Genomic DNA, 12257 nt, shown 5'->3' with positions numbered 1-12257 from the left:
TCTGATTTCTTCTGATATTCATTTTTGATTCAATAACATATTATTTAGTCCCCAGATGTTGAAAAAATGAAAAATAGAAGCTACTTCATTTTAGAATTTTATTCCATTATGATCTGATAAGATGCATGGTACTATCTGTATTTTTTATATTTGCTCTGAGTTGTTTTGTGGCCTAAGATAGGTCTATTTTAAAGAAGGATATATGTGCTACTGAGAAGAAAGTGTGTTCAGTCATTGTTGGATAAAATATTCAATATATGTTTGATAAGTCTAAATTATTAATTGTATTTTTTAGTTCTATAGATTCTTTGTTTAGTTTCTGTTTGTAGGATCTATCCAGTAGTGAGAGAGGTGTGTTAAAGTCACCAAGTATTGTTGTGTTGTGGTCTATTCGATTTCTGAAATTGAGAACAGTTCTATGGATATACATAGACCCACCATTGTTTGGGGCATAAATATTTACAATTGTTATGTCTTAATAATGTATGGTAACCTTAAACCGTACTAGATGTCCTTCTTTGTCCCTTTTGATTAAATTTGGCTTGAAGTTCAGTTTATCCAATATGAGGACAGAAATTCCTGCTTGTTTGTGAGACCCATTTGAATGATATGTTTTTACCCATTCTTTTACCTTCTGTCTAGGGATGTCTTTGCTTATGAGGCATGTCTCTTGGAAACAGCATATTGTTTGGTCTTGTTTTTTAATTCAGTCTGCCAGTCTATGTAGTTTGGTTGATGAGTATAGGCCATTAATGTTTAAGGTAATAATTGAGATGTGATTTGTATTCTCTGCCATTTTGATTTTTTAAAAATTTTTTAACTTGTTAAATTCATTATACATGACAGTAGAATGCATTTGTAGTTTGATACATCATAATAATGGAGTATGATTCCTCATTTTTCTTGCTATACATGATGTAGAATCCCACTGGTTGTACAGTTATACATGTATATAGGTTAGTAATGTCTGATGCATTCTAATATCCTTCCCATCTCCATACCCCATCCCCTTCCTTTACTCACCCCCTACATAATCTACAGTAACTCTATTCTTCCCTATCCCCCACTATTGTAAATTAGCATTCACATATCAAAAAAAAAAAAAAAAAAACATTTGGCTTCTGTTTTTTTGAGATTGGCTTATTTCACTTATCACGATATTCTCCAACTCCATCTATTTTGTGGCAAATGCCATAATTTTATTCTTTTTTTTTAATCCCTCGTTATATTTATTAAAATTTTTTTCAGTTTTTTTCTTCCTTTTTTTTTTGTTTTTGTTTTTGTTTTCATTTTGTTTTACAGCATGCCAAATCCTTTGGCATACATGATAGCCTTCAACAATCTCTCTTTAAGTTTTTTTTTGCTTGAATATTCCGGAAGTAAAAGGACAATAAAGCAAGTAGGTAACCTTTCTGTGTCTGGGCCATTTTTGGCTATAATCATCTTTAATTTTCCTAGTCCTCCCACAGGTGCTCTGTCTGTGCCCGTTGTAAACTGCAAGAAGAGTCTTTTCTGTTCATCTGTAAATGAATGAACAATTTCCCAGAACTCCTCATTTGGTGTATGAAATCTTCTTCTTAAGAATTGAGTACCTCACCTAATCAGAACAGATTCCCAGGTATAGCCACCATCATATTCTGTAGTTTCTTCTAGTGCTTGGAAGTCTAGATTCCGGCTTCCACATATGCGCAATTCAATTTCTTCTGGTCTGAATAAGTACTTTAAGGGAGATTCATTGGTCACCATATGAAAACCTCTTCGAAAAGCCTTGAACTGTTTTTCTACTGATTTGTTGAGAATGTAGTCAGAATAGAGATTGACAAATTCCTTCCTGTTTTCATTTGTAATTGGAATTTCATCACCATTTTCCTTTAGATCTTACATCACTGGGTTACCAAAAAGATCTGTCTGTGATATCTGGAAAGTGATCATCATATCATCTTCCACATTCCCTTCATATTCTAGTAAGTCTTTTAAACTCTGATATAGAACTGGGTGAGAGTCTCCCAAGTCACGAAAAGTTCCTTTTTTCCCCATCAGCTTCCTGTAGACAACCACGGGAAAATGCACATCCAGTATACAGTTATTGTAAATAGCCAGACCCAGGACTATGCCAATCAGAGTAAACTGACCCTCAGTTTCAAAAGAGGACGGATTAAACCAAAAGAATTTTGTAGATTCATCATATGTGAACATACCAATATCTGGATTGAAGATCTCCTCCACAACCAGCTGAAAAAATTCTTTGGAAACACCACCCTCATGAACTCGTTGTTCTCCTTCAAATTCCACATACAATTGTTTCTTCAAGTCTGCGGGATTTTCTATAGCAATCATCTCTAGCCGAACAAGTGCATCATCTATGATATGGTCGCATCTGACTTTCAGTCTCAAATATGGATTCAACTGCTGCCCTTGAACTAGGCTGTAGAGAACAGTGATTCTTCGTTCACTGTACATGCGGATTCTATTGTCATAATATAATCCCAAATTCTTTGTGACAGCATTCAATATAAAGGGACATGTCATGTTTTCTGTTTCTACTTTGAAAAAGGTATAATCTTTATCCATTTCCAGAACATCATTCAGTGGTTCATTAATGAACTCTTCAAAAGAGATAAGTGGTTTTCGACAATCCAGAGTTTTAACACCAAGTTGAGTTTCCAGTGGGTCCACTCGAGGACCTTTCTTATTTCTTCTTTCCTCTCCCAAAAGCTCCTGAAGTGTCAATTCACTGGACTCAGCGATGGGCTCTTCATCATCTTTCTCATTATGATTTGTGTCCACTTCCCCTCCCACTACATTTGCATAGTAAACCATTTTCAAGCACTTTGAAGCAGCAACAATGGCATCATCATCATTCATTAGAGTTTGACTGTTAAATTCATTGTTTATGACTTTGTAAGTAATAAGTTGCTGAAATGTTTCCATCATTCTCCGAATCTGATCTGCACTATATTTAGACCACAGTCTAATCAGTTTCCCTTGGGCTGCAAGGGGTAGCTTGCTCATTGCTTTGCAAAATAATGGCAAGGCCATTTCCAGATATTCAGGACTGTGGAGATTTCTATTCTCCATTACAATAATGAAGAAATTCAGATAATTAGGATCTCGGGAGTATAAGAATACGTCAAGTCACATTCTACGTTAGGTGACAAATATACAAGTGCATTGAGAAAGGCAGTTTCTATTTTTTCATTAGAGAGCAATCTGGTATAGGCCCTTCTAATAGCATCAATATCCACAGACACATCATCTGGGCCTAATTTTTGTAAATTATTGTCTCCCTGTGAGCTATCGCCTGTCCTTGAGGAAGATGCTTCTGAATCTTCTTCCATAGCAGCAGCAGAGCATGCAGCTTTTTCTTTTTCATCTTCATCCTTATCTTCATCCTTTCCTTGAAGAGATTTCAGTTCTTCCTTAGTGTGTTGTTTGATTTTTCGAAAGCTCTGCACCAGTATGCCTCATCACTAGAGAAAACTCTTCCAATGACAGAATTAAAGGGGAATAATCCTCTCTCTCTCTACATAATTCAAGAATTTCATACACTATTTCTTCGGTTAGATAAGTCACATCTTTAAAATCAATTCTTGCTCCTTTTCCTTCCTTCTTGTTCATTTTTATCTCAGAGTTGTTAGGGGCCCCTTTCCAGTTCTCAAGGTAAGCTGAGCTTGCTCCTTTCTTGGAGGGATGAGGATCACAGAGTTTTGCATTAATCTTATAAAGCTCGAGGGCTTTAATAGCTGCTGCATTGTTATCCTTACGGAGAAAAGTTGGACAGGAAGCACAAAACTCATTCGTGCAGGCCTCATTTCCACAGCCCTCAGTTAACTGGTGGTAGTAGCGCTCTATTAGATGCTTTGCAGCTGCTCGTTTCCTGGGGAGAAAGGATAAAGATGGCCTTAGGACTGGTCTGGGGCATTCCAACATTTAGAGTAAACTGAGGATTTATTTAAACAATCTTGCTTTAATGGGCCATAAATCACTTGATACATTTACCCTTGCTCCATTTATAGTAGTACACATTCGGCTAGCTTCAATGTCCTCAGACTGAGGTTCTCCTGGTGATCTGTCGTCGCCCCGCGCCTGAGCTGCGGCCCTCGCAGCTGCGGCCGCTTCACTGGTCATCGTCGCCCTCGCCCACCGCCCCCGCCCGCCACCGCCTCGTTGTCTTTCGCTGCCGCCACCGCCGGGGCTCATGCGAGACCCGCGCTTCCTTCCCCGGAAACCGAGGCCGGGAAACGGGGCGCCTCGGCCGCCGAAAACCCAGCCGTAGCTAGCCGCCGCTGTCTACACTGGGGGGCTGCGGGGCCCTCCTGCTAGGGGCTACAGGGCGCGAGCTTCTGCGAGAAGCTGAGGGAGGCGCTGCCGCCTGCGATCGATCTGGGTCGTCAGAGGTGAAGCGTCAGTCGGAGGCGGATGGCGGGCGCCCGGGCCGCAGATAACTACGAGGCGGCAGGGTGTGCGAGCGAGCCAAGTGTGGTGCCTCGGGATCCTGGCAATGGGTAAAAGGCCCTGTCTCTCCTGTAGTCACCCCGAACCCAGCGCCACCATCTTGGGAGAAAGACGGATCTCGCGACCGGGGCACAAGACGGGAGGACTCAATTTTATTCTTCTTTATGGCTCAATAATATTCCATTGTGTATATACACCAGTTTCTTTATCCATTCATCTGTTGAAGGGCATCTAGGTTGGTTCCATAATCTAGCTATTGTGAATTGAGCTTCTATAAACATTGATGTGGTTATTTTACTGTAGTATGCTAATTTTAAGTCTTTGAGGTATAAACTGTAGAGTAGGATAACTGGATCAAAAGTAGGTCCTTTCTAAGTTTTCTGAGGAATCTCCATACTGCTTTCTAGAGTGGTTGCCCCAATTTTCAAAACCACCAGCACTGTAAAAGTGTGCCCTTTTCCCCCACAACCATGCCAACACCTATTATTGCTTGTGTTCTTGATAATAGCCATTCTAATTAGAGTAAGATGAAATCTTAGGGTTGTTTTAATTTGCATTTCTCTAATTACTAGAGATATTGACACTTTTTCATATATTTGTCCATCACCTGTATATCATTTTCTGTAAAGTGTCCAGTTCCTTGGCCCATTTATTGATTGGGTTCTTTCTATTTTGCATATAAAGTTTTGTAAGTTCTTTATAAATTTTGGAGATTAGTGCTCTATCTGAAGTGCATGTGGAAAAGAGTTTCTCCCACTCTGTAGGCTCTTTCCGCATTATTGATTGTATCCTTTGCCGAGAAAAAGCTTTTTAGTTTGAATCCATTCCATGTAGTGCTTCTTGCTTTGATTTCTTGTACTTTGGAGCCTTGTTAAGGAAGTCTGGTCCTAAGCAAACATGATGATTTGGGCCTATTTTTCTTCTATTTGTTGCAGGGTCTCTGGTCTAATTCTTAGGTCCTTGATCCATTTTCAGTTGTACAGGAGAGGTTTCATTTCATTTTATTGCATATGGACTTCCAGTTCTCCCAGCACCATTTGTTGAGCAGGCTATCTTTTCTCCATTGTATGTTTTTGGCTTATTTATATAGGATGAGGTAACTGTTTGTGTGGGTTTGTCTCTTCTATTCTGTACCACTGGTCTGCCTATCTAGTGTGGTGCCAATACCATGCCATTTTTGTTACTATTGCTCTGTTGTATAGTTTAAAGTCTGATGTGGATCAGTCATAATTCCAGAACAATGCAGTATTCTAGCAGTGAGAGAGTTCCAAAAGAGCCTCATTGATACCCTCGTGTGGAGTGAGGAAACAAGGGTAGCGTCAGGCCAGAGCAACAAGATTTTACTCAGTATGGGAATAGTTTTTACTAAGTGAAGTACAGAGGAAATGGAGCCAAAGAAAACCAGGCCATGTTTTTTTCACCCACTTCCCAATTAGGGGAGCCCAAGAGAAAGAACATGCAGAGGAGATGAAAGAATATCTAGTGTACATCACTAGGACAACTGACTAAACTTAGTCTTAAGGTGGCTGCTCAATAGTAACTGAGCAGAGATGCATGTATCCTGACACGCCAAAAAAGAGGCTTCTGAGAAAACTTTTAGAGAGATACCTTGCTTGGTATCTTAGAGAGATACCATGCTTCGCTAAAGTATTTTAAAATTTAAAGAAACAGATAATTTTTATGATATTCAAACTATTTCCATGACTAAAGAAGAAAAATTATTTCTAATTTTTCTTTTATGAAAATGCATAAACTTAATAAACCATAAACAGTAATATTAATGCAATACCTGACAAAAAGTAGCTAAAGACACTAGGGTTAATTTCTAATGAAATCAAAGTAGTAAATTCATAGTGATGGCAATGGAATTAGAGAAGGTGTTTGGGTGATAAAATACTTGATATAAACAACTTAAAAGGAGGACAGGTTCTTTGGCTTACATTTTGCAGGTTTAGTGGTCGCTTGATCTCATTGATTTCATACCTGTAGTGAGGCAGTACATCATGGTGGCAATGCATGGCAGAGAAGGTCTGTCCAACATAGGGCGGCCATGAAGCACAAGAGAGACACAGATGAAGGGCATGCTCCTAATGACCTAACTTCCTCCCACTGGGCCCTGTCTCCTAAACATCACCTCCATCACCTCCCATAGGACCACAAGCTGGTGACTCAGCCTTTTAGTACATGAGCCTTTGGGAGACATTTTAACTCAAATCATAATATGATTTTTTTTTTTTCATAAAAGGAAAAAAACAATGTGGCTTAAAGAAAATCTTCATTCAGGTAGAAGAAGCATTATTACCAGCCAGGTATAGGTATCTGTTGTTATTAATATGCCCTAATGTTATTTTGAAAGAATGACCAGAGGTAAGCAAGACATATTTAAAGACATATTAATAACCATCTATATATCCTTGGAAAACCTGACAGAATTCACTAATATGCTATTTATAAAATTAATGTGAATATTAGTATCATTATCATATACCTATTCAATTGCTGTTATATAAAGAACTAAAAGGTCATTTTTATATGAACAATATAAAATGCTTATAATTTTTTTTACAAAGAAATATATGTGCATAATTATATAACACTTTTTAAGACCATTTAAAGAGACTTGATTGGAGAGTCACAATTTGTTCTTAAAAAGTGACCAATAATTCAAAACCTTACTAGTATAGGTGTAATTTATTCTAACTCATTTACAGTGTTAGTGATAGCTTCCAAAAATTCCTATTCTGTGTTGAGGAGGTAGTTTTCTGATACAAGGGAATGATCAATAATATGATCACCTTATATTATTTTATAATATAATTAAAAATGTAATTTTGTTTGTGGTACTGGGGATTGACCTCAGGAATACTTTACACTCAGCTATAAGCCCAGCCCTTTTTATTTTATTTTTTTAAAATTTTGAGGTCTCACTAAGTTCTTGGGACTGGCGTGGGATGTGCAATCTTTCTGTCTCCCCAGTCACTGTGATTACAGGCATCCTGGAATCTTCACTGGCAAAAATGTCAACATTTTTAAGTCAAATAATGCAAAAATCAACAAAGAACAAAGTTTTGTACTAAGCATTGAACCCATGCTTAGCCACTGAACCACATCCCCAGCCCGTTTTTATTTTTATATTTTAAATATAGAGACAAGCTCTTGCTAAATTACCTAGGACCTCACTAAGTTGCTGACACTGGCTTTGAATTTGTGATCCTCCTGCCTCTGTCTCCCAATCACTGAGGTTACGGGTGTGTGCCTCCATGGCCAGCAAACTTTTTAATTTTTATAGTAAACTAAAAAGCATCATCTTTAAACAGGTGTGCCGTAAAATAGAATTGGCATGTATGTATAATAATGATTACTTCCTATAATCATGGATGAGAATTTAGGTCACTTTCCCACTCCTATGAAAATCTTATCTTTACCTATGACATTCATTATTAGTGTGTAGCTGTGATCACTAGTTTCCTACACTAAGTTCATTGTTCCCTCAATTTGAAAGTTACTGAAAACTCTGTGATAAGCAAGTTTTATTTTTCCATTTTAACCTCTCAACCTCAGTAGTTGTACATTTATGTTCATAATTTTATGATTGAATATTTCTACATTCCATCCTATAATCATAATTAAATACCATAGTTTTCATCTGTAGTTTATTTTAAAAGAATAAAAAAACAACCTGTACTTCTATTTTTGAGATTCTGGTAATGCTGTTTATGGTAGTACAGAACACTGTAACTTCTCATATCATTTGATGCCCTACCATATTCATTGACTCTTTCTTTCCTGCATTGTCTAGCCAAACTTCAAAATTCTCAAACAACTCTCTACATTGTGGTATGACACCTCCATGATCTCTCTCCTATGGTCACTTTTCACATGCCTCAAGGTGAGGTTCTCAAATCAGCTGTGGAGATGGCATCCTCCAGTTATTCTTGCTTTAGAAAACATTCTGTCACTTTAAAAGGTATCTATACTCCCTCCTTCCAATGACTTTCTACGCATGTTTATCTATTAGGTAAACTTTTCCTGAGATTTTGTATATTGATAAATGTCATTATATTGTTCTTACACAGACGATGTGAAAGGACATCCAATTGTAAGTTCAAAATCTTTCCTCTTAAAAGTGTAAGGAAACTTCTATTCCCTTGAACTCTAAGAAGCAAAGTAGCTGATCACATCTGATTTCTGTCTTCATTTTATTTGTATTGTTATAAGCTGTCCTGTTTTTCCTCATTGTAGATTTTTTTTTTTAACATACTTAAGTTTAGAACACAGGTCTTTTAACATCTGCCCTATTTGGAACCAGGTTAGTTTTTGCTTTTTCATATAGATATGTTCATTCCACTTTATCAAAGAAGCAATATGGAATTATTTTACAAATTTCTTATTTTTCTTTTTCTTTCTGAAATTCCCATAAAGCAAATTTTGAGCATCCTGAATTAATGTACTTTTAATATTTTATTCTTCTATTCTTTTAGTCCCTTTATAGTCCACAGTTTGAGGAATAGTTTACTTTGCATTCATCTAGGTTTATAGTTGTAATCATTTAGTAAATTATACTCAAATTTGTAATGACTTTTTTTAAAACTTTGTTTTCTTGGAAGGTGGAATCAGAAGATTAAAAATTGATCTCTTCTCTCAGTTATCCCTGTTTATTTTGAAGAAGTTACTTTACCTTGGTTTTATTCTGTCAAATGTCAGGTTGTACACAAATATTAATTAATGATTATTTGTTTTACATAATAATGATATGATATAAATTCAGAATAGGGAATGATTTTACAAATGACTGTTTTTAAGGTGAAAAAGAAAGCACAATGTGTAGTTCTACAAATTTCTGAAAATAAAAGATTTTATTCTGAGGCTTGTATATTCACGTGGTATCAGAAATAGTTTTCTAAATTTATATGAAAAATTATTTTTGCCATCTATCTCATAGAATACTGACTGTATAGTTTTGGGTTGTCTGTCATGTGCCAGTCTTTTTCTAGATAATTGGTGATAGAGCTTTGAACATAAATAAGCTCTCCTAAAAAGAAAAGCATTTACAGTTTGTTATATCAAAGTTGATAAAGCAGAAGGGAATATAAAATGTGTATGGGTCTGAGCTCTGGGAATCAAAGTACATGCTTTGTTTTATTGTTATGTTGATTTTTCATTGTGTCTTGGAGAGTTTTTGCTCAGTCTGTGTTTGGCCATAGAAATTGCTGTCTCAGGGGGAGGTAGACCAATTTATTTTAAAATAGACCTGTGCTTTAAAATAAATGACAGTACTAAAAATAACTAGCCCCTAGAACCTTCAGTTTTTCAGACACTAGTTTATTAATTTTACATTTATCTAAAATTTTCATACATTACTCATTAAACCTATGATATAGCTTTATTTATGACTTCTTTTTAAATAAGTTGAATGTTAGATTGATAACTAAGGATAAGGGCAAGACTTGAGTACTATAAATTGTTAGTTCTTTGTTACAATTAAGAAAAAACATCCTCATAAGTATATTAATTTATAAATTGCATAGCTGTGCTGCTGTAATTAATCCACATATTAAATGTTCCTAATTTTGATAGATAATAAATATAATAGAAGACTTTTTCCTCTTTGCTAAGTCTATTTGATTACTTTGCACACACATGCTGCCACCATTTAATAGTTTAGAAGAAGAAATATATTCCAGAGAAGTAAAATTAAAGGGATCTCTGTCATCAGGAGAGTAGTTTCAGCTGGATCCTGAATTTGTGGGATTTCAATGCAAGGAGACAACACTAGGAGGCAGGAAAATCAAAGAATCATTTGGGACCTTAACAGAGCAGAATTCACAGAAGAGAATGCAGTGGGAGAAATCCTAGTTCTTGGCTGGCAGCAGTGAACATCTCAAGTGTGTAAGGAAAACCTTGGCACTTTCAGACCCCACAGGAAAAGCTGGGGGGAGGAGAATTCTACTCTGGTCTCCTAGGAAAGTATACAACTCCCCCAAAATTGACTCAAGGTTACCTAGGGAACCCATTTAGGAACCTGGTGGTCTGATCCCCCATGATGCATTGTGATTGGGCAAGAAACCTATAAAATGTATAGCTCTCTCTGCAATAAATGAGTTTGCAGGCTGCTCGCAACAAACCTGCTTCCACCCAACTCCTGAAATCTGGGTCTTGACTCTGTACCCCTTACTTCACGTATGAGCTAGTTTGGCACAAGAGAAGCAACAAGAATGGAAGGAGAAATACCCCAAAGAATATTAGGACAATATTATTGAGGTTTTAATTCAAGAGTGTGTGGACCTTATCCTTTCAACAATGCGGTTTAAAGAAATGTTTGAAATGAATAGCTAAGGGCTGAGATAGTAATTTAAAATGCCACCTCATTTTTCCATAATAAAATCAGCACAGTTATAAACAGGATAGAAAGAGATTTAAATTTCCCTTTTCATAAAAGTAGCAGAAGCATATTTTAGATACCCTGTGATAAACTTCCTTTCTCTCTTTAGTACATCTCTCGTAAGTTCTTTAGTAACTCCAAAGTAAAAATATTACAATCTATGTAACTTGCTGAATGATGGGAAAATGTGCCTCAGAAACATTGCAGTTAGTAAGGACACAGTCTTGAAGTCAGGTTTTCTGACTCCCAATTCTTGATTTTAAAACTCTTATTCCAATTCTCTACATTATGGGGTTGTAAATGCCTATGACCAGCTTAATACATAATAGTGAAACAGACATTAACACACTCATTAACTATCTTAAGAAACAGAAAATTAACTGCAATATGAGCTCCCTGGATGCCTTTCACATATCAGTCTATTTAATTCACCCTTGAAAGGAATTACAACTGATAATTAAAAAAAAAATAATGCATATTATTTTAGTCAACTTTGTGTAACTGTGACCAAAAGATCCAAGTATAACAACTTAGAGGAGGAAAGTGTTTTTTTTGGCTTCATGGTTTCAGAAGTTCAGTTGGATACCCTGGTTGGCTGCCTTTCTAGGTCTGGGCGCCGAGGTAAAGCTGAACATCATGGCGGAACAGTGTGCTAGAGAGAAATGCTCAGTTCATAACAGTCAGAAAGCAGAGAGAGAAACAGAAGTGTTTAAGTGAGAAAATGTAACCCCCAAGGCATGCCTCCAGTTACCTAATTATCTAGCTACAACCTGCTCCTATAATGACTACCAGTTAATCCATTGAAGGATTACACACTGATCAGGTTCCACCTCTCCCAATCCAATCATTTACCTCTGAAAATTTTTCCATTGTCTCACACATGAGCTTTGGGGAAAATGGCATATCCAAACCATAAAAAGTATTTAAAGAAATTTATTATTTTCTTTCACAATTTTAGTCCATATGCATTTCAGAAATAAAAATTTTAAATCAATGCATTGTCTCTTTATATTACAAGGAGTTTGCTAATTTTAAGACTATTCTTCTATATTCATGACTTTCTTCTACATGTACTAAATATGGGTTTGATACTAATAGTTTAATGGCAACATAATAAACAGAGAAGTGTTGCTGGCTCTTTGCAGTTCCAAAATCCATGGATATTTGTCACCACCTGCAGCAACAACTTGCACGGGTCTTATGGATGGTGGAGAGTGGAAACTGAGGCACTTCTATCTTCTCTTTAGGCATTGCTTCTTGCTTGTTATAGAGGATAGAGGAAATGAGGTTTACGCTTTGAGAGGAGGGAGGAGAGAGACCCCGCTTATCAGAGAGAAAGAAACTTGCTTAAGAGAGAAACTTTGAAAGAAAGACAGGCTTTTCTTAGAGCTTAGAAGGAGAGAGGCCTGCCACACCTTAA

The 12257-nt window shown here is 36.6% G+C and overlaps 1 protein-coding gene across 1 annotated transcript in view; it reads right to left on the bottom strand.

Moving 5' to 3' along the window:
- Window positions 1-1554: 1554 nt before the first annotated feature.
- LOC306660151 (ubiquitin-protein ligase E3A-like) overlaps window positions 1555-12257 on the bottom strand; it is a 71784-nt gene continuing 61081 nt past the window's right edge. The window contains 5 exon segments of the mRNA XM_079138296.1: window positions 1555-1878; window positions 1882-3114; window positions 3117-3458; window positions 3461-3495; window positions 3498-3877. Of these exon segments, the coding sequence (XP_078994422.1) occupies window positions 1594-1878; window positions 1882-3114; window positions 3117-3458; window positions 3461-3495; window positions 3498-3877 (2275 nt within the window). The 3' untranslated portion in view covers window positions 1555-1593.

Source organism: Sciurus vulgaris, assembly GCF_902686455.1.
Source record: "Sciurus vulgaris genome assembly, chromosome: 4".
Lineage (NCBI taxonomy): Eukaryota > Metazoa > Chordata > Mammalia > Rodentia > Sciuridae > Sciurus > Sciurus vulgaris.
Note: the sequence above shows the minus strand (reverse complement) of the source record. Positions and strands in the feature narration are given on the sequence as shown.